Raw genomic sequence first — 23853 nt, forward strand, 5'->3', positions numbered from 1 at the left:
CTTTAGCAAATAAACAAATTTCATAATCTGCGGCAGCCACCGTGAAGATCTGTTTCAATGAACTGAACATAAGGGTATCAGACGCCGCGTGACTCGTACTTCTTCTGCTCTGCCTGGAAATTAAGTCATTTATTTTTTCTATTTTTCCCCTTTCCCCCAGCAGAAAGCCCATGTATAATTCAACACAAACGAGAGACAGTCGGTTTTAAGAGTTGCGGGAGATTTCAAAATGGAGAAATACAGGCGCAACCTCAGATCATATTTCAATGAAGAGAGGGTAACTGGGAAAAAATCTAACATTTATTGAGCCTGGCAGTGAAAAAATACAAAAATACAGCTTCCACTGACATGAAGGAACTTTAATAAACAAAAGTCGATGAAGATGGAGCAATATTGCACAAAAGTAGGTCTGAAAACTCAGGAATGGGAAGGTAATGAACATCAGAGTAGTAACACACTCCAGCAAAGTATTTATTGATCACTTCTACGATCAAATCTACCTTGAGTCTTACTTAAATAGAAGAAATTGCTTTGTTGAATGCTGCACCGTCACAAAGATTACTGTGGAGCAGATGATTCTCATTTGAGGCTCACAACCTTTAGCCTGAAAGAACATCAGCCTGTGCAGAAGTGCTGAAAATGTCCCTCTTCATTCAACAAAGTCAGCTGATGTCAGTCACTTACGCTACGATGGATTTCAGTTGCAAATGTCTGCAAATAGCAATGGCGAACAAAGCTAATGACTGAGATCCCCACCTTGCTTGCTGACGAGGTGCTGAACAAGGTGCTGAACACGCCAGTCGTTGCTGATGGGGCAACCACTGGACAGAGGCTGTAAGGAGCTTTTACCTTTGAATCACATCCTCCTCCATCATCTGCATCTCAAAGTAAATACGAAGGAGGTGAGGCGCCGTTAGCAGAACGCATAATGCACCTCGAGTGCACTAGAAGTCTGTAAAAACGGTTCACAGTCGATAAAGACAACCACGACAGCTTAAAGTGACGACAAACGCAATAAGACTTTAAAGTGCAAGTAATCAGTTGCCAAGGAAACATCGCTTCATTTTATGGTGTCTTGATTGTCAGTTTTCCTTGTTTTAATTGCACGGCGTGGCCAAAGAGACAGCTGTGGCTCCGCGAGCGCGTGTTGACGTGAACGTTCATGCGTGTCCCTGCTGGTGTGTAAATCACAACAAGGGCAAACGGACGATTTGTGGCTGAGTCAATCAGTCCTGCTTAGCCGAGCGCAGAACCACCTCCATCAGCAGGTTATAGAGTCGTTATAGGAGACGGGCACACGCGGGGAGAAGGAATCTGTGATGAGTAATGCTATGAGGAAATACAGCTTTAGTCAATAGGCTGAAGGTACGGCTGGAAACTATAACGATGGCTTGTATACTTTTTAATTTTGCCGTGCTGGTAAAGACACAAGCGTACGAGAATCCTTCTGAGCAGCTGTATGTGATGAGTAGATATTGACTGAGGAGCAGGTAATAAATGCAGAGTGATTATTGATTTCTCTTGGTCTGCACTGTGTTTAGGAACATAAAGATCGCATTTACCGTGTGGAATATGATTGCAACAGAGATATCATCACCAAGAGACCAACATGTCGCTGACGTATTTCTTTCCATGAACGTGTTTTACACTGATGATGCCACTTGTGCATCACCAGAGTATTATCCCTGAGGGGGGTCATTCACTGTGATTGTGGTGCAGTGATGCAGCATCTATTAGATGCAACTCAGAATTTTTGTATAAATTTAGCATAAATGGAAAAATTGCTAAAATGAGAATGCTTGATGCTGATAGAATACAAAATGACATCCTGGACACGTATGTGGTTTTTTCTTCTTTCCAGAGAGACACCAAAGGCCAGTTCCTGTTGGACCACGTGTGCAATCACTACAACCTGCTTGAGAAGGACTACTTCGGGATTCGATATGTAGATCCTGAGAAACAAAGGGTAACTACGGCACAGACATCCAACAATCAAAATCTGTAGGGCAGTATTCATTTCATCATGATCTCTGAATGGTTATATGTCATTTTCTGTATCAAGTGTCAGAAAGAACGTTAAAAAAATACTCATCACAAGTTGAGGTCTTCAGATTCAGCTTGTTGTCTCAGCACAACAGTCCAAAAAGGAATCGTTAACGTAATACGATGCAAAAAATAATAGAAAATGAGAAAAACTGTTTCAGAGACTGGAATCCTTGAACTGATCAATCACCTAATGATTGATTTTTCCAGGAAAGAGTTGTTGAGTCTTATATTTTCATTTGTTGTCGTTCTTCATTGGGTTTCTATTAAAATATTACGGTGACATAAAATCTAAATTGATATAAGTACAAGTGCATACAGACACTCACTTCTGGTGAAACAAAGGTGGAAACATTAAAGTCAAACCTAAAACAAAATTTTCAGGTTAAATCAAACCATAAATCATAAGTTAAAGCTTAAATCTCACCTTTCTTTTGTTTGTCTGTGTACCTGTTTTGCTTTACTGCAGTGTCTCCTTTTCCTCATTGTCATGCATTAAGCCAGAATAAGCTCATTACTGCCCCCAGAGGCTAGGGGTGGTCCTAAGCCACTCATTGATTTGGTACTTCACAACTGAAGTGAGATTTATGATTATTGACAGTATTTCAAACAATACTTTTTTTTGTTTTACAAGACAAAACACTTCAAAGACAATGACTGAGCGGTTTGTTTGGCAACTTCCATTAAATTTTTCATGGGACTTTCCTGGACTGTCGCCCAGGCACTAAATCAGACAGCTTTCTGAGCTCTTACCTTTGCAAACAAAATCAATACGTCAATTTAGAAATTACTCTTCGCTGTTGACAACTTGACCCCGTGCCAAAAATATGTGGCTGCAGAAGAGCAAAAACACAGAAACTGACTCATACCTTCGAGCAGGAAACAGTTGCGCTGAGTCAGCACTGCCAGAATGAAAATATTGGATATCAGTCAGGAAGCAGTCGGTACATTACATTACAAGTTCAAGTTACAAATAAAAACAAGACCATTCTCCATATTTCAAACAGCCCACACACGGACGAGACCAGACGGTCCATCTCAACAGAGGCTCAGCTAGACTCTCAAACTGAGGAAGAAATAGCAACAAGCAAGATGTGTTACACACAAAACTAAAAAGCACGGGTTTAACAGTGAGATGAAATCTTACAATAGAACATAAGCTCTGTATTCAGAGGCGAGACGGTTTTCACTACAATCTAAACCTGCAGTTGAACTTCTCGCTCACTGAGGCTATAATCCTCCCTGCAGTGTCACGGGTTCAGTTCCACTCTGTGCCCTTTGCTGTGTGTTGTCCCCTCTTTTTTGTGCCATCACTTCCTGTCTGTCTGCACAACCACCTATCGAACTAAAGGCATAAAAAGGAAGGTATGCACTCAGAAGCAGCAATACAGTACAAAACAAATAGAGCATATTTATAATTTGACCTGTTTATTTATTAAATCATCATTTAACACATGATGAAATCTCACCTTTTAAACTTTTAAAACTTTTCTTTAAACTGAGTTGCAGAGTTTTAAAGTTTTTACTTTTTATAATTCATCTAAAACACAACACAACAATACTGGCAATTCCGTCAGGTGCAAACACAAACATAAACATCTCTACCTCTCTCTCTTTCAGCACTGGCTGGAGCCCAATAAGCCCGTGGTGAGGCAGATGAAGTGTAAGTGTTCCCTCTGTGCGTATGTTTATTATATGAAGCAAGGAGCGCTGTACGTCTGCATGTTTGCTTGTGTCTGTTGTATTTGTCACCTGAGGGTCTCTTTAGTGAGAAGGGGTCGAGCTCAGCAGCAAGCAGACAACACCACAGTGGCTGTAACAGGATCACATCATACTCAGTGACCGGATATACAAAAAAAAACCTACCTGCACGTAACCTTGTGCATGAAACATTGATCACCTATGGTTAAAAATAGCTCTAAATATGTATTTGTTTTAGGTTTAAAGGGCTTATCAGTGCTACTTCTGCAGGGACTAGTGGCAGAGACAGACAGTGTCAGACGGAGACTTTTTCTTAGAAATGCCGCTGGGAGGCAAATGGAGACACGATGAAGACAGACTAAGTGACAAAGGGAGGGTTTCTGAGAAACAAACTGCCGGAGGGGCAAACGACACAAAAAGGAAATTAACTCACGCACAAAGCGACAGGCGAGCACAGGCTCACCATAGAGGACTGTGACAAATAAACAGGCTCCCGTCAGTGGATGTGCACGTCAAAGGTTCAAGGAACAGGTAGAACTGAAGGCGGTTTTTACATCAGTGGAAATTAGCATACCCATTACCCAGCTACAGATAGGAACACGTTGTTTTAAGTGGTACAAGCCGTCACCGATGAAAAGACTGGACTGTTACTTGGTGGTGTTGCGTTATTTTAGGAGGGTGGTGGGAGTGTCTCAGTTACAGGAGGACTTTGGTGACTAAATCTGAACAAAAGGCTGCTTAACTGATGAGGGCTAATTTGTTTAATACTGACCCGCTCCCACCCGCACATCTTAGTTTCCCTACGTTAAATTGCGTTGCAGTGAAATGTGACAAGAGACGATATTTCTACCTTTACTTACGTACTTTAAAACAAACTGTCAGCCCCGCTTTGTGCAGGAGATTTTACAATATCAAGAAGCAAACATTTAAATTGGAATCTCTGCATTTCTATCTGCTCTAAAAAGACTTTAATCCCTCGCTCTCTCCCTCTCTCGCTCTCTCCCACACTCCTCTCCTCCCTTTCTCTCGTCATGTCTCTGTCTGAAGTTCACCCGCCCTTTTAATGACTGTCCTGTTCTTTCCGTCCCGTTATAAATTAATAAAAGAGCTATTAGCGGTGCATTCTGCTTCATCCGAACATGTGCGAGAGGACGGGAGGCGGGAGACCGATGATTTCAGTGAAAACTGGGATGAGGGATGGAGGAAGGAATGTGTGGGGGCTAATTCAGAGGGGAGGAGGAGGGGAGACAGTGATAGACGATGCAGCTAAAGAAAGAAGTCAGATCAGGGAGGAAAGGAGAAAAGAGGAGATTGGAGAAGCCGATTGGAGAAAGAAGGGATGAGAGAGGAAGGGATGGAGGAAGAGTGGAGCGCAGAGCTGAGTTGCACTGACACATCAGTTCTCCCCGTGGCGGGCTTTTCTCTCAAATTAGATCTGTGTGCGTTGTGTTTTATTTCGCCTTCGTGCGTCCCAGCTTACGCTCTTCGGCACACGTCACATTTACACAAGTGTGCGTTTGAACGTTATCGTGCCAATTCACTCCCTCTGATTGTGTTTTCTAAAAAAGCATATTTTGTCCCTTAAGCCTGAGCAAATAAAGCAGCTCGAGATCTCTGGGAGCGGGTGGGAGGATTGCGTCTTTCGGATTGCTCAGCATGTATTATGTAGATGTGTGCTGTTTTTCATGGCTGGATAATACCACAGAGGATCCAGCCAGTAAACGCAGAGCGGTGAGGGCACTCAGTGAAGACTCCTACTTCCATGTTAGAGATCTTCCTCCATGATGATCATTTTGGGATGGCAACTGGAGGATCTTGCATGGTTTTAGCATTTACTTTGAAGTGAATCTTAAACCTTGGACTTAGAAAGACTTTATTGAACCACAAGGGAAATTGCTTGGCGGCAGTAGCTCAGTTGCACATAACAAAATGTAAAAAATACTCTTGAAAACTGCTAGTAAAAGGAGGTAAGGTGTAAAAAATAATAAAATAAAATACCATAGTACAAGCCATAAATAAATAAAAATAAAACACTGTACAGATTTGCCTCTGTACAAATCTACAAGAAGAAGAATTAGAAGTAAATGTACACTATATCCGTATATCTCTTTATTCTAAAATTCACTTTACTTTCGACATCCTACCTCATAATAACATTTTTAATCTTAATATTTTATCCATTTTTCCAAAGATTATTGTATTACCTTTCAGAACACCCACAGTTTTGGTTGCACATTATTATTTTTTTAGGTACATTATTTATACTTCATTATACCGTTCATCTAAAATGCCAAGTGGTTTCTCCCTCCCTGAATCATACAACAAAATAATGCTGTCAACAGACTGTGTTATTCTGTGTTATTACCAAAATAACACTTCAGGCTGGTGGTTCGTTGGTCCCACCCGTATTATCGACTGACAAGAGCCGAGACTTCCGAGCAGGATTTCACAGTTTGTTGTTGCTTTTCTTAAAGTGTGAGCGAAAAGGAGACGGGAGGCAAACACCAGTCTCATTTAACACACCTTACAGTGAACAGAGGTCGTAAGGAATATGAAATGAATTGAATTTAAGCATAATTGTGCCACTTTAACTGTCACAGTGTAAAGTAAATTGTGTTCATATGCTTTGTCAAACTGCACACTGATTTATATAACTGCTGACATAATGACATTGCCTCTACGCTGTGTATCTGTTTGTACATTTTCCAAATGTGCCAACTTCGCAGGGTAAACTTTGAGCATGAAAATGTGCATGTGAGACCTCAAGAGGGAGTTTAAGCCTCCGCTGTTGTTTGATATCCAAACCCAGCAGCCCATATTGACTCTGTGTGTGAGTGTGTGTGTGTGAATGTTATTGTGCATATTTAAATAGCATTCAAAGCTCAAATCCACGCCTGCAGCCACTACACACACACACACACACACACAGCGAGAGAGACAGAAATGAAATGCTTTAGGACTCAGATCAAAGGAAAAGAAACAGACCTCAGTTCAAGTGTGTGTGTGTGGGTGTGTATGTGTGTGTGTGTGTGATGAGTAATTACTGTAATTATCAAATGACTAGAGCCGTATTAGAGCCGTACTGTGATTCCTTTTCTTGTCCGCATCTTCTTGTCCTCTTCAGGTTTACATAATCCTCATTTCTCTATGCTCTAAATGTATTCCTCCTTTTTGCTCTCCCTCTCCTCCCCTATTTGGGTCCCTCTCTTTTACTTCTCTCAAGTTTTTTTTCTTTCATGTTTCAGTAACGGTTGTCAGCTCTGCCTTCTGTAACTTTCTTCACTGTCACTGTAATTGTCTGGAAATGACCTTTTCTTCTTATTGTTGTGCGTCCCGCCTCTCCAGCAGCTCTTCAGCCGTACACCATGTGCTTCCGGGTCAAGTTTTACCCTCACGAGCCGATGAAGATCAAGGAGGAGCTCACCAGGTAAAGAAACAAACACACAGCAAAGAAAGGATAAAAAGTAAGAGCAGGACGTTACTCTTTCTTTCTCTCTTTCTCTTTGTTGAGAGCATCTGCATTACTTTATTCATATAAACTAGCTTAGTTAAGTTTCACTGGCCTGGTAGTAGTAGTTTGAGTGGTGACACGGTTAAAAACAGGGAAGTAATAAATGAATAATAGATGTGCAGCATAAAACACCCCCATCCTCACCACCACCACCACCACCAAAACACACACACACACACCTGCTCTCAGGCGTAGTGATAATTTGAAATGCCCACAGGCTTTTCATGTCTGTCTCTGTCTCATCTGAGCTGTCATGTATTACCATCTCTGCTTCTGTTCATCAGTCACTCCTGTCTCTTCCTTTCCTTCCACCCTGCTTTCCCGTCTTGCTTCCTCTCTTTCTCTTCAAATCTCTCCACTCTCTTCAGCTCCGTGCCTAAGGTTTCTCCTCCTTATCGTCTGCTGCTCTCTCCTTCCTTGTCCATCTTCTTTCATCTCATCAGCACAGCTCGCTCTCTTCCTTCAGGTGTCTCTCCAAATCTCTCGACTCACTTGGACATCTCTCTCTTCAACTTTAAATACATAATGGTAATAGCTGCACATCATTGGTGTACTTAAAGTGTTGCTTCTCTTCCTGTCGGTTCCTCTTAGTCATGTTTCAGTTCGGTATGCCTCTCTTTTAACCTCCCTCCCCTGCATTTGCTTTAGGCTGTATTTCTTCAAGTCTGGTCATTAGTGTCTCTTAAAAAAAAATCTACCACCTCATCTCAGACTCCTCGAGGAGTCACCATTACAGCAGCAGATGAAGATGAGTTTGAAAAATTCTGAAGAAACTGCAGTCAGTGATGAAATCCTGCAGACTGCTCAATATCATTTTTTTTTTTTCATAATTGAAATCTTTTATGCTAATGTGTGAGCTGAGTGTGCTCCACTTTTCAGGATGCTATTTTCAGTTTGCTCCCCCAAAAGTTTTTCCCCAATTATCAAAAATAGATGCAAAGAAATGTATTTGGCCGTCCTGCACCTCACATTTAAATCCCAGTGCTGACGAAGTGTATTGTATTTTTCATGTAGCTGTGAAGAACTTGGCTGGGGAGGTCGGGTTGGTGGAGGGGCTCGTAGAACAACTGACGTCATTCAGGAGATGGAAATTCATATTGCAGCAACGACTTTCATGCACATAAACTGCAGAAAACTGTAGATGTTTAAAAAAAAATAATTGACCTTTATGTCTGACAATGCATTTATAAAAAAAAGTTAAGTTTAAAGTATTGGTATATTTGGTAGACTTGACCTTAAGCTTAGTCACAGAAGAGGACTATATGTTTGTAACCTGCTGGGTGATCCCACAGTGTGCTGTTGCTCCTGACCTACACAAAGTGAACGGCATACAGGAAATGAGAAAGGGAATAATAAACCACAGAGTGAGGGACGAAGAGACAGGAAGAGAGAAGGAGAGAAAGAATAAAAAGTAGGAAGGGAAGACTGAAAAAAGGTAAAATTTGAGTTTAACTTTCAAGTTGAGGGTATAGACACTGTAGACATTGATCAAACCAGAAAAGTTAGTCTGAACTTCCTGTTACATGAAACAAGGAAAGAGTAAAACATAATGTAACTGTACGATCAAGACAAAAGTTCAGGGAGGTAAATTAAAAAACGATGGGAAGACGGACAAAGAAGCTGGCTTGGCCTTCAACAATGAAAGAAAACAGAGAAAGACTAAATTAACCGCAACTGAGAAGGTTGTGGAAATATAGATATCTGTGTTTTTAGGCCAACGTAATAAAAACTACATGATGCTGGAGACTGGCTCCATAAATAAAATAATAAAATAATAAAATGAAGTTCAGCTACAGCAGTTGGCTTTTCACTCCATTCGGTCTTTTATTCTTATCTGCTGCTGCTTCTCAAGTTCAAAGACAAGTTTACTGAGTCAGTCGATTCAGGCGGTGTGAGCCTCTGACGCTGTCTCATCTGGAAACTCATCTGTATCCATGGCAACACACAAGTCCCCAGTTTCAGCACCACTGTCCTTTTTTTGCGTGTGTGTGTGTGTTTCCTTGGTAACACGAGGCAAATCAGCGTGTCAGTAGCAGGCCTAAACTTATCTGCACCGAAGCCATTTCCATGGTGACTACAGCACCAGCCTCTGCTGTATGGTCCACGTTTCCATAGAAATAATCTTGTGTCTTCAACTGCCATGGCAACACAGCCGGATTATTATTCTATCATCACAGACTGAGGCCGTGTTTACTTCATGGCTTTCACCAATAACCATTTGAATATATCATTGTGAAGATACAGTATTGATTTTCAATCATATTGTGGAAATTTACTTTTCATGGCAACATGAACTTAAACGTTCACATTAAATGCACAGTTTGATGCAGAAAGAATAACCAGGCAGACCTTTTTCTGCCATTCACTGCCATACTGTATAAAGAAGTAAAGCCTCAATATGAATAAGACCTGTAGAGGACATTCAGGTTACAAATGTATGTTTTTTGTGTTTACATCCAGGTACCTCCTGTACCTCCAGCTGAAGAGAGACATCTACCACGGCCGTCTCCTCTGCCCTTTCGCTGAAGCAGCATATCTGGGAGCCTGCATAATACAGGGTGAGGACTGTTGACAACCACTTCATCTAATATAGCCTACACTTATCTAGATAGATAGATAGATAGATAGATAGATAGATAGATAGATAGATAGATAGATAGATAGATAGATTCTTTATAAATCCTAAACTTGGAAATTTCACTGTTGCAGCACTCTATAGGGACTTAGCATACCATACATAATCTATAAGTGATGTGTATATATATATACATACAAAAAATACAGTTATTGAATATCAAAAATTCAATTACAATGACATGCATGGATGAAATATGGGACACAGCTTTTCTGTTAGGTCTGAGATGCACAGACACCTTGAACCAACATTACTCTGCTTGGATCAGAGCTTTTCTTTCTTCATTTCATTATTTCTCTGCGTGCTTCATCATTGATTATATGCGTTCTAACTCTAAATCTGATGTTTCATGGCATTTTAATTGCTATTTCATTCTTTCTGAAACAATCTGCGATACCAAAAACTGTTTCAGGGTCCAATGATCACTTGTGATTGTGAATGATTACTATTTAAAAACCCGTTAGCAGCTATCATCGTTAGCTGACAGTGATAAACGAATAAATGAAAAGCTATGCTCTGTGTTTTTTAGCTATTTAGTTTTAGCATTTTGTAATCTGATGTACACATAGCTTTTGTGTTATTTTTTACATTAACATTCTTAATTTGTGTAGTGTCAGGTTTTATACAGCAAATGTTCTCACATCCTGTCTTTTTCTCTTCAGCTAAACAAAGTAAAGCTTTAGCATTTCCGAGTATCAGCTTATTATTTAACCTGACAGCTGTATTTAATAATAATATTGTGTGGTGCAACCTGTGTAAACACTTGTTGTTATAACTAGCTAAGATGGAATTTAGGACAAGCTTATGCAGCTAGCTGTGTCACTCTCACTGCTTGGCTGGTCTCTGCCTCATTAACTGGCTTCATTTCAAGTCATCAGACAGTTGTTGTAATCCTTCAGTTTAAATCACCAAGAGATGGATGTGCACCACTGGGAGAAGGAATAAACAAGGATTTCTTTTTCCTCAGTCAGTTCGCACTTAACAGTTTAAAGTCGAATCACAGCGCAGAGCCACTTGCTTTAATATGGATTAAGAAAAGAATTAGCTGAGCAGTATCACACACATAAACCCTTCTGGCCGATAGGAAAATCTCTGAACTGTGCTGCTGACGCGCTCTGATTGGCTCATATCCCCAGAGAGCGGAGTGTGAATGGCTGAGTTATCTCAACCCTCAGCGTGTCTGCAGCGTATCATTGGCTCCTCTGATTAACCGGGGCAGGTCCTGTCCCACTTCGTCGGGGTGTTGATTATAGAGCCCAGAGAACAGTTTGAGGATTATTGTTTAATTAAACTCCAGGCAAGTTTTTGAGTTAACCTTTACCGTGACTGCTAATTAAGAGCGGATTTAAAGGACAAATTAGTGTCTGCTAATGTTCAAGAACAAATGTATGAACCCATCAGGGTTATCTGACTCTTATTACTTATGAGTATCATTAATTTATTAGAGAAAAAAATATAATAAAAACATTTTTAGTGCAACCAGTCAACTTGCTGTTTATACAAATCCGTTTAATCTGAGTTTTTAATCATTTTAAGATTTTGGGATTTATGCTTATGGTAACAAAGTCCACCAACCAGCATCTGTAGAGGTCACACATCAAAATGTTAAAATGATTTTTAATCCACGAGACTCCAAGTCAGCCATATACAACTTTCGCATATTCTTTCCACACTTTTTATCTGTTTCTATGTGAAAATGATATATAACACATTTTTAGATATAGCCAAACCAGCTAAAAGGGCTGCTAGCCATAGCCACATAACTGCCTCCCAAAATGCTGAATTATTCCTTTAAAACATCTCACCGCTACCATGCTCTCCTTACAGCCGAGCTCGGGGATTATGACCCAGAGGAGCACCCATCAGACTACATCAGAGACTTCAAGCTGTTCCCCAAACAATCCCTCAAACTGGAGAGGAAGATTATGGAAATACACAGGAACGAGCTCAGGTAACGGAGGAGTGTTTTTGTGCGTCTGGTTGGGTTGTTTGCTGTCTGGAGCAGGGTCTTTGTCGTCAGTTTAGTTTGACATGGGTGACAGCGGTGGATGCTCACTCCTGTGATCTTTGCTTTCCAAACAGGCTACGGAGACAGTTTTGTACTCTGCAAACAATAAAGGGCTGTCTGCTGTGCTGTCTAGAAACACAATACTTTACTACCCAGAGATTTGTGGTCCACTGCATCGAGGAACGTCTTTGAGTCTAGATTCAGCTGATAGTAAAGCCAGAAATAAATCTGCCCAGGAATTATCATGAATTGTTTATTTCAAGCTAAACACCTTGCTTTTTCCTGGACACTTGGAATTAAAAATTTAATCTTCTTGTCCTCATTTGAATTTGGACAAAGGACCTTCTTTTGGCTACCTTGAAAACTGCTCAGTCACGGAGAAAAAATCTGTGGAATAAAATAAAATATGAGGAAAATGTGGATTTAATGCACCAATAGGTTTCTGCATGACAATAAAAGTACAAAAAAGATGAAAACATATTCAAATTCAGTCCCTTTTCCTGATTTTACTGTATTCTGTAGTCAGCCCGGACAGAATAATAATAAATGTGGTAATATATACATACCCGTCCACCCTTGGCTTGTTTCTGCATCACTGCAGCTGATAAATAATGTCGCGATGTTTGTGACCGTCACACTTACAGCGATCATAGAACATCAAAGAGGAAGCCATGAGTTCCCGAAGCACAAAGGCAGATGATGCCAAGTGCCTGTCTGTCTGTCTGTCTGTCTGTCTGTCTACCCCAGTAATGACAGGATTAACAGCATGCAGATTAGCACTGAACTGTGGAGACACTTCAGGTGATGGGGATGAATGTTTGTGAGTTTTATTTTCATAGTCAAGAAGTCCTTTAATGTGTTTTTAAGCGTTTCATTTTCTGTGCACGTTGAGAGACAGATGCAGTTTTAATGATGACTCACAGCGTAATGTTGTTTGGAGACTGCCTTCTCAGTTCTTTAACTTTGCAGCACTTGAGAGACTAGTGAGCAAGTAAAGCATCGACACATCTGGAAGCATGTGGCCGCTGTTAGTATTTCTACGTAATGGTCACAGATAATCAAAAACCTAGCCAAAAGTATCAGACTGATTAGAGAAATGTGCAGTTAATTGATGAGGTCATGTGTTTGCACATAATAGAGAAGAAAAGGAGAAGATAAAAAAGTGCCCTATATATCTCTTGGAGGAACAATGTGAATCTTTAAATGAAAGAAATCAACACAAATATATTGTTGTGCTGTTTTCCCAACCGAGCTGATGCTTGTTTGTGATAGAAAAATCAGTTTGTCATATTGATTTGTTGTCTGACATTTATGTGAAATCCAATCAAAACTAATCCAACAGAAGGACGCACACTAACAGCACATTCTTCATTGTTTCAATTAGCGCCTCTCCTCCCCTCCCCTCCCCTCTCCTCTCCTCTCCTCTCCTCTCTTTTAGGGGTCAGTGTTCTGCATTAGCAGAGTTGAACATGCTCCAAAGGGCTCACAGCCTTGAAACGTATGGAGTCGACCCTCACCCTTGCAAGGTATCGTAGATAACGCACACTTTTATCCAGATTTGAGGCCTGGTGCAGTTGATATTGACAATGTAACAACAATGTTCTTCTGATCATCTCCCTCCCAGTGTTTCACAATTTGTTTCCATGGCTTAGTAATTTATCTTACGCAATTTGTTGATCTTTTACAGAAACATATGTCGCCTGTGTCAGAAGTACACATACTATGCATAATGGCTTTTAACGTCAGCACACGCATGCAGTGATTTACACAAACATATCATCTATCCTTCTCATCATGTCATAGTGAAACCTGAGGTCACAGCTTTAGTGCCTGCTGTTAGTTTATTAAAACGGCAGTAAATATTTGCCATGAGCAAATTTCTCTCATCTGTTTAAGTGGCAGTCCATAAGATTTCAGTCTTGGCTGATTAGGAAACAACTGTCAACTGTGACTCTTTGCCGTCGTCCTATGATCTGATTTTAAGCTGCACAGGGCATAAGTCTGCAAACACGTAGGCCACATTGAAAGGAGGTCGGTTACCTCGCTGTGAAGTTGGAGGTGCGCAGCTCTTCATCTAACAGCTCACTGTGGCTGCTTTCTGAAACATATTTAAGTCTCCTGTCAAAATGTGACGGAAATAGCCATGGTCTTTGTCGGCAGGCACATTTTTATGAGCAACGGCTGTAAGTGCTGTGCTCACTGACGAATTGCACCTCCTGCGACTACTTCATGATAAAACTCAGCTCATGTTTTACCTCTTAATGTGAAGCTGGAGCAGTAGGAAGTATCCAGTTTGCATTGGCAGCAATCTCTGAACCTGTATCGTGTGATATCATTTAGCATTCTGGATTCATATCTAGACATACATAGAGATTACATAAACGGTAACTTAATACTTTTTGCAATGCAATATCTATATGAAAACTCATCAACATTACAATGCACTTTTGTGCTACTTAGCGATAGACAGCGACATAAGATTGACTGATGCTTTAATTACAAAGTTACCCTTACTGTTGCTGTAAAGTGACTCTAAGAGACAGAAGTTATGTTAATATTGTGCTTCATCTCACACTGCCATGACAGGTAGAACAGACTGTATCTGTAAAACCATATTTCACAGCTCCCTCTTCCTCTCCTCCTCTCCGTACGTCCTGCCTTCAGTCAGTTAGAGTGTGAAACCCCATCATGATCACACTGTCTTTCGGAGAGGATCCCCTTCATCCGCTCCACTCGTGTTTTTAATTTGGTTTGCTGAGAATAGCTGTCGTTGCTGCGGCATGTGTCAAGCAAATCTGTCGAGAGTGTGAGAAATCAAGCAAGAAAATGTTGGGAGCACATAATTAAAGGAAAGTGATTCACACAGCGATACAGAGAGGCATGTCAACAGAAAGTAGCAGATTTACAGATATTAGAATCATATAGACAGGAACATATTGTGATCCATCAAACTGTATTTTTTCTGCCTCGTTCTTGATGTTAATTGAAGGGTTGAAGTTTGAACCACTTGCGTAGGTGTCATTAGCATAGAGATAATTAATGGCCCTACCTCCACCCTGCTGTTAGTCTTTGTGTATATATCATAACGCCGTATGCTGCCTCATATGCGCCGTGTGTGTGTGTTTTTCAGGACTTCACAGGCTCCACTGCCTTTCTCGGGTTCACGGCCACGGGCTTTGTGGTGTTCCAGGGAAACAAGAGGATCCACCTCCTCAAATGGTACAAAGGATGTGTCTTAAATGTTAACTGTTAATGTTACATGGACATTAAATGTGTAGCCTCAATCAAATCTGACCAAAACAAACTCTCACTCCATGTTTCATCCCTGAAATGATGAGCAATTTGAAACCAATGATGCAAAAGCAGTGGTGTTGCTGTGCATGTAATATTTAGTTTCTTGATATACAAAATGATTTAGTCTTGCTTCAGATTATTGATTTGATTTTGGTGAGCAGCGTGATGTTTTTATTGATTAAAATATATCTGAAAAGAAATACCCACAATCAATGTTTGACTTAAGAAAACATTTCAATTTATAGTTTAATAGTAAACTACAAAGAAGAACTAGCAGGTGAAGCTAGCAAGTAACTTAAAATAACAATATTTAAACTTTGCAGTGCACTTTAGACTCATTATGATGTCTGCTATTGTATACGTAAGAGGTTAGTTTTACTTGCTTCTGATCTTATACTAGTTTTTACTCCTGATCTTGTAGATGTCTTTAACGCCACTGTTCTCTGCAGGGCTGACGTTAGCAAGCTGAAGTTCGAGGGGAAAACCTTTTACGTGATCGGGATTCAGAAAGAGGTGAGTGTCGCGACTCTAAAAGGTTCAAAATGTTGAAGCAAATGTTTAGTTTCCTCCGTTATGATGATGTAATGTGTACTCTCATATTAAAGTCACCATCATGCTGACTTCAGTAAAAACAGACATGAGATGTAGACGCACAGTTACATCTGTGTTCAGTGAATGTTTGTGAACCTCAAGTGAACTGTACATCCTTCATTCTCTTTCCTCCTTCTTCTCCCCTCCCCCCCTCCGTCCTTCCCTTTCCCACCCTCCTTCGTGTGTGTTACGGTTACGTCAGATAAATGTGCTAAGAAAGTGTACTGTTTGTTCTCCTGTCCACCATCACACACACTGTATATGTGTGTCGCTGTTTCAGATCTCCTTAACAGGCAGGATTCACTGTAACAGGATGGTGGGTGTGTTACGACTAACCTCCTCACTTGCATTATGTGTCGACTGTGACCCAAATATGAGACTCCTTCGCTGCTTCACGCCTTTGACTAATTTAAATTACACAAATCTCTCCCTGATCCTGGGACAGACAGGTGTCTTGCATTTGGGACACACGCTTCATCTGTGCGCTTGGTGTTTTCCATCCAGCAGAGCTGTGGTAGATTCTGAGCAGCAGCTTCGGTGCCTCATCTCTATGCTTTCTTTATTTTGCAGGATTTGAATCGGATGTTTTTGACTTAATTAGCAACCCACGCTAATTCTACCTGAAGTGGCTTTATAATACCTGATGAATACCTAAAGCCAGTTTGCTCTTTAATCTACCAACTAGTCAATTATTTAGTCAGTCTCATAACTGTTCTGTTCATTACAGAAGCTTAAACCAGCTCTCTCTCATCGCTGCTTAACTTGTCAGTCTGTCTGCCTGTTTGTTTCTTTGTTTGTTTGTTTGGCGACTCATGAAGGGCTGAAGATTTTATCTTTGTGTTTCTGTCTCTTCTCTCTGTGTGTTAACATAGTCATCACTGGTGAGTAAATACAAGAAATAGTAGCAGCACAAAACCGTGTCGTACTTAAATCCTCAATCTGACGCCCCAGTCCCCGCAGTCCTGCCCCCACCTCACCGTATGAGTGGACTATTTAGATTATTTAGCTGTTTGCTGTTGTTTGTGTCTTTATTTTATTTCATTTTTTTGTCACGTTGTTGTCATTCATTTTCAACTTTTGTAGATCATTCCTGCAAACGGTTATGTTGGATGTTTATCATTAAATGTATTTCGTTCTGTCATTTCAGTTTCTGTCCCCGTCCTCTGCAACAATATCACACTTGTGAGCTATGGATTATGTAACATTATAATGCATAATCTATACCCGTTGTCCGTGTTTGTAACCTAAAATGTTGAACACTGTTCAGAGAGTTGTTTCATTATACGTACAGTATGTCAGCGTGCGTTTGCATACATTATTTTGTCACGGTTTGAACTGTGTATTGACGTCTGCTCTGAGTTTTCCACCATGTCACACCAAAACCTCACCTCTGTTTACCTTAACCTACTGTATGTACATGTCCCACCTTGAGCTGATCGCTAGCTCATTTCGGGCTAATCTAGTCTTCTGCAAAGATGCTATTTCTGTAATTAATTACTAAGTATTCTTAGATGATCTGTCTAACAGTGCATGTAAATGCACTGTGCATATTTGGAGTGTGATCATCAGTTAAATCAGAATCATAAATTATGACGTCAGCCAAAGTGGGATCGAAGACAGTTTGTCAACAATATTTTGCAGTTCAGGCACTTTCACGCACACGTGACCACACACACACACACACACACACACACACACACACACACACACACATGGCCCCAGCAGCACATGTGTGTAAATCACAACTGTATACCTGATATAGCTGATACATGGCAACGTGGGGGGGGGGGGGGGGCTGAGCGATATAGCCGACTGAGTGGGTAGAGCAGGGGTGCCCAAATACTTCTCAGTGGAGGGCCAAAAATGAATCAGGGTACAGGGTCACGGGCCAAAACTAAACATTCATGTTGCAGTGCATTTAATTAAATATGACTATGATATAACTTTGCAAAATAAACAGTCATACAAAGTAATTTTGAAAATGAATGGCACTTCTGTTTATTGAAAGCAGAAAAATAATAATAAGGCTACCAGGCCTATGTCTTCAACAACATGGGACAACATGCCCCTACAAGACTGAAATATTACACTCTCTTGAACAATCATTTTAAATAGTAATATAATTGGACAACAGCTTCAGCTTTTTAGCTTTTTTTTGACGATTTCCTACTGCAATCAGCCTCGAAAGCAGCTGACTGAACAATGACATGCAATATGAAATCATCATTAGCCTAATGATCAGCCTGCAAGGCACTACTCTCTGCAATTAGCCTTGAAGGCTGGTGCCTTTTGTATTAACAAACAAACAAGCTAAGCTAACGTTAGCAGTAACTTGCAATTAAAAATTTCTAACACATACAAACTAACCAGTTTATTTACAAAAATACTCTGTGTAGTCTTGGTTACCTATAATTTGTAAAAATTATATTTGTAATTTCGTAAAATCTAGCTCGTTTGCATTAGTCGAAGCAATCAATTAGCTTAAATATATAACTTACTTCAAAAAGCAGTTTGCATCTAACTTAAAGCAGTTCGCTCGGTGGCTCACTCCGCTTATCGCTTCGTGTTCAAACGAGTCGCGCTCACTCGCTTCGAATGGATGCCGCATGAGCTCTGATTGGTTGTGCTGGTTGTTGTTGAGGGTGGCGCTTGTGCAGCCTCCCAGGCTGAGCAGCCTGGAAGTCGACGGCTGAAGGCAGATTCACCCTGGAGCCATTAGGCGCGTTCGACTTGATGCAGATCTGTCTGAGTCTGACTTGACGTGATGCATGCTGGGTAGAACAAGTTCATTTTAACCAATCATATTCGAGATCTATGAGCATGACAACCCAGCATGCATCACGTCAAGTCAGATCTGCACAGATCTGCATGAAGTCGAACGCGCCTATTGACTATACTAGAGGGCCTGGAGCATCCCAGCATCTTCTCACTCTCTGGTCACGGGCTTCCCGCCGGATTTGAGCTGACGGGAGCTAAACAGCGCCACCCTACCCCCAATGTAACACAATGCTAAGTTGTGGTCAGGAGAGGAAGTGCAACAATAAATAAACATTAAAAGAGATATTCCGACTGCTGGCAGTGGGAAAATAATAATAATTTAATTATTAAAAATATGAGCATGGGCCGCGGGCCAAAAATAATCAGTCGCGGGCCAACTTTGGCCCGCGGGCCCCAAATTGGGCAGCCCTGGGGTAGAGGGAACGGCGGTAGTGAGGATGTCTGGACCAGTTCGTGAATCAAGGTCCCAATCTTTTTCGTTTTTTTTTTTAAAAGAAATTCACTGTGGCTGTTGCCGTGTTACAGTAACTCACTCTCAAGTCATTGATTTCACAGTTTCCTCTCTGCTTCTCGCTCCCCTCGCTTGTATTGATCTTGTATCTCATGTTACCAGACACCAAGGCTAAAAACGAAACATTTACAGGAATAAATTCCTCCTCTGATCCGTAAAGACTCATGTCCTGCTCGCTGTTTTTACAGCTGAACAGTGGCTAAAATAAAAAAAACACTGTATCTCCTTTATCTCTTACTAAGCTTATAGCTTTGGGTCCGTGGGTCAGCATATTGCTCAGCTCCCTCTCGTTGTGTTCAGCACTTCTCTTGTCCTTATTCACACATTTTACGGTAGTCTCATTTCTCATCCTCACTGTCTCTTTCTCTCTCTCGCTTGTCTTTGTCCGTTTCTGTGCAGAAGAAACTGGTCTTGACATTTCACACCTCGACCCCTGCAGCGTGTAAGCACTTATGGAAGTGCGGGGTGGAGAACCAGGCCTTTTACAAGTGCGTCTACACACACACACCCCCACACACACACTTATTGAGTTTACCCTGAAAGGATTATTAAACCCAAAACTACAACTTCCTTTAGAAAAGAAATCCGCTCTGCAGCAGTTCTTGTTCATGTTTTAAACTGAATTTATTTATTATATAACGTATTTATTTCCTTTTGTGTTGTCACATCTGGCTAGAACTGTTTTTGCTCGGCTTTTATTTTTAGCACAGTGAGTCTTTTTTTTTTTTATATCTTATTTTGATGCCTCTGTGTGGCCCTGCAACAACATGCTGCTGTCCTTCACTGGGGAGCAGCTGATTGCTCTGAGGCCTTCGCTCTGATCTGGAAAGACTATTGACCCTGCTGGCATGGCAGGAATGGAAACAATCATGGGGTGAAGGTGAAAGTGTGACGACAAGAGACACAACTCTAGTTTTGTCTGTGGCGAGCACATAAAAGGCATGAGTTCTTTGCTTTGGTCAAGGTTTGGTAAGAATATCAGCAGCGCAGTGTGATGAACTTGATAGGAATGGACTAGACTCGTGATGAGATTGAGAAAAAACAGCAGCTCCATCCAGTCAGCTTCTCCTAAAATGTGAGCTGATGCTTCCTGTGTGCAGAGAGATCAAGCTGATTTTGTGAAGATCATTTTTGATCCAAGAAACAGCAGTTGAGGAGAACGTCTGAGAAGCTGAGAAGAAGCAAAGAAAACAGGAAGTAATGGAGTGAAGGGGCAAAGAGAAACGGATGTAGTGTGAAGAAATTGTGGATTGGGATAAGAAGGATCACTGGATGTGAACAGCTGGTCAACTTTAATGTAGAGGAATCTCTCATTTTATTAACTCATACTTATATTTTAGTTTTTTTAAACATTTTCATATACATTTCTTTAGTCTTTTACCTCTTTTCATGTGCTGCAATGCAGAACCTTTCCTCGCAGATCATCGTGTTTAAATACAGATAACGTACAGGTTAACTGTGAAGCTGTAAAAGCGTTGTGACTGTAGCTCTTGTCCGTATTACCCTGGATGTTGGCTTCTTAATGACAGCAGCTCGGGTGTCTCCGAGAGGCAGGCCGAGGGGGAGTGGATGTCGTCTCGAATGTCAGACAAGCATCAGAGCCGCTAAATCAAATGAGAGTGAATTGAGTTTGTAAATGGCAGCCAGGCAGAGCTTGGCGAACACATGGTCCCTCGCACACTGACGAGAGCAGAGGTGTGTGCCTGGACTCTGGCACCGTCTCTGCTGCTCTGCAGCCTGGTGTGGCATGATAAGTGATCCCTGAATCAAATATTGAAGGTTTCACCTACAGCGTAAACTTTTAAAATGGCACACCTTGAAACATCTTGCACTGCACAGTCTAGACTGTAAACATGAACACACCGCTGACATACAAGCTTTAGCTTAAGGTAGACATGTTGTGCTGAGGCTTGATGCTTGTGAGAATGTAATACTCAGTGTTTTGGGTGCTATGTAATAATGACATGCTTTTGCTTGTGTCTCTTTTTGTTTCCTCCTCTCTTCATCTGACAGGTGTGCGAAGTCGAGTCAGATAAAGACAGTTTCCAGCAGTAATATCTTTTTCAAAGGCAGCAGGTTCAGATATAGGTGAGACAAGCTGTTTTCATGAGCAAGCGTGTACATTTTCACAGACAATGTAAGACCGAATTGTGACAGTAAAAGATGAGCCATGTGCGATAAATGAAAGCAAGAAGAACCCATGTGAAGACGAGGAGAGAGACAGAGAGAGAGAAATTTATGCTGGAATTGAATAAGTAACACTATTGACATATAAAGACAGTCTTTCAGTCCCTTACAGCGCAGATCCAGGTATTTGTTGCCGGTGAAACAAAGCTCATCGGATTTCTGGAATCATGGCGAACTCGTCTCACCATTACAAATCTTACATATTGACACTCTCTGTGCCAGTGAGCTCCTCAAAGCACCGCAGACACAAAACGCTTCTCCTCCTCTTTGTAAAGCCTATATCCTGGTTTTCTGTGATTTACTGACCCTAATATCACAGGAAAGCTTCTATATAGGCTGTTATTGAAGCCGTGTAAGCCCTGATTTTCCTCCCAGACAAAGCTCTTTACCAGGCTTACACTTACAGTCTGCTCCATTTCATCAGCCAGCCAAAGCAGTTCGGCTTAAGGGCTCAGTGATGAGTAACAAAATACGGCGGAGTTTGTTCTGAAATATGGGAATTGGTCATTTGTGCAAACGCAACACAGGAAGGAGATTTGCATCCCCCAAGTGAAGGCAGTTTGTGTGAAGCAGAGCAGATCAGGTCTTTATCCAACTTGTGTCGGTCCATCTGATTCCAGCATTTTCCAGCATGCGGCATTGACGCCGGCTCTCTGGAGAAATGAAGCGCATGCCCACCACGCCCGATGTTTTATTTCACCCTCTAATTTACGACCTAACCATCAATCTCGGCAACAATAGACTAATGGGTGGGAGGGTGGAGCTCGCTGGCCCTGAAACAGAGTGGTCAGAATCCAGAAACTGAAATTGTTCAACAATCAGACTAATGGAGCTGGTAGCAAGCTGTGCCCAGTCGACACTGATCACGACCAACAACAGAAAAACTCAAATCAAATATGTGTTCTTTTATGACATTCAATTCAATCCAGTCTTAAGAGTCAGTCCGTGTGTAGGACAAGGACTATTAGATCTTCTAAAATTGAGATTTTAGAAGATCTAATCAAATTGCTTATATAAATATTAATATTTACAGCAGTTTCACATCGTTATCTTCCTTGCCACAACTGTGTGTTTCTCTCTGTTAGTGGAAGAGTAGCCAAAGAGGTGATAGAAGCCAGCTCCAAGATCCAGAGAGAGCCACCGGAAGTGCGCAGGTAAGGACGAGTGACAGATCACCTGCAGTCAAAGTCAAACTGTTAACAAATTGCTGCATTTTCAGCACACTTGCTCTGTTTTTATCCAGCTGCTTCTGTTATTATCTAATCTTCTGCGCGCCTGAGCTCAAAGTGCACAACAACAAAAATGATGCAAAAAAATCGTCACACATCACAAAGCAAATTGTGTTGTTGTTGTTTTTCCAGAGCCCAGTTTGGTCAGAGTCGAAGTTTCAACTCTCTGAGCCATAAAAACCTCATCATGAACATGGAGCCTCTGGTACCCGCTCTGCCCTCCACCAACGAGTACGAGGAGACGGCAGCAGACAGCGGTACGAGCACGGCAGACACACGCACACACCCGTGCCCTCTTGTCACAGACCTCCAGAAAGTCACATGGGGTCTCCCCTGTGTAAGAGGAAGCGCATGCACAACTCTCAGACGGAGTGCGTTAATTGAGCAGCTGATGCTCCCGTCCCTCCATCAGTCTTGTCTCCCTGGAGACGCCAATTGCAGCACACTAAAAATACCCTCCTCATGATCCTCCCTAAGGATCCCACCATGCCTCTGTGTGTCTGTGTGCCCATGTGTCTCACTTTCTGTGTGTGAGACACTCTTTATTGCGACACAAAAACACAGCAGTTTGTGTTATCCTTGCGGAAAACTCAATTAGAAGTTATTTATTTGGCTCCGGGGTGTCTGTCTCTGTTTACGGTCTCGTGTGTCTCTGTGCATATTGCTGCTGTTATTTATCCCGTGTGGATGTTGCGTCATTCGGTGGCTACAAGTTGAGGACACGTGTGTGTACAGACTACACTTTCATAGTAAAAACCATCACCCATTGTTTTTTTTGCATTTTTCAATGCTTTACCACAGTTTAATTTATTTTGCTTCAGCTTTTGAACTGTAATAACATTATTTCTTTAAGCGGGCTACTGTATTTGTATCGATTCATGATAGGGTTTATGATACGAGATGCGAAGCTGGCAGAACTGGGAGCAATATAACACAATAGGCAAGTCATATTTATTATATTTATTACATAAGAAATTCAAAGGAGACCAGCATAATGTGATTTAAATTATAGCAGAAATTTCACTGTGGATGTTTAGCTGAGCTGCTGCGCACAGAAGGCTTTGATCCGAATTCATTAGCAGGGTATACTATGAACTGTACTTTCCCTAAAACTAGTATCATAATAGGAGGATGTAGGAAATTAATAAGCAGTTTAGAGTATAATATCATCATATTCAGTCGGTTCTCTCCCCCTGAGATGGCAGAAGAGGAGGATCAGTTTATACCCTTATGAGGTGGTGGGAGAAGAGCAGCACTGTCCGGTAGAGAAACCAGTGAAGCAGCAGAGAATAGGTGGTGTTTTCAGGCTTTTCACCAACACACAACCTTCCCACTGTAGATTTATGAAGTCCATAAAAGGCACTC

General features: G+C 41.3%; 1 protein-coding gene across 1 annotated transcript in view; it reads left to right on the plus strand.

Moving 5' to 3' along the window:
- Positions 1-23853, plus strand: part of frmd3 (FERM domain containing 3) — a 45800-nt gene that overhangs the window by 14071 nt on the left and 7876 nt on the right. Inside the window, exons 2-14 of the mRNA XM_084552271.1 lie at positions 1862-1966; positions 3664-3706; positions 7090-7171; positions 9716-9813; positions 11718-11841; positions 13337-13424; positions 15029-15117; positions 15642-15705; positions 16064-16099; positions 19472-19560; positions 21086-21160; positions 22345-22413; positions 22621-22745. Of these exons, the coding sequence (XP_084408397.1) occupies positions 1862-1966; positions 3664-3706; positions 7090-7171; positions 9716-9813; positions 11718-11841; positions 13337-13424; positions 15029-15117; positions 15642-15705; positions 16064-16099; positions 19472-19560; positions 21086-21160; positions 22345-22413; positions 22621-22745 (1087 nt within the window). The remainder of the gene's footprint in view (positions 1-1861; positions 1967-3663; positions 3707-7089; positions 7172-9715; positions 9814-11717; positions 11842-13336; positions 13425-15028; positions 15118-15641; positions 15706-16063; positions 16100-19471; positions 19561-21085; positions 21161-22344; positions 22414-22620; positions 22746-23853) is intronic.

The sequence above is a fragment of the Chelon labrosus genome (assembly GCF_963514085.1).
Source record: "Chelon labrosus genome assembly, chromosome: 9".
Taxonomy (NCBI): domain Eukaryota; kingdom Metazoa; phylum Chordata; class Actinopteri; order Mugiliformes; family Mugilidae; genus Chelon; species Chelon labrosus.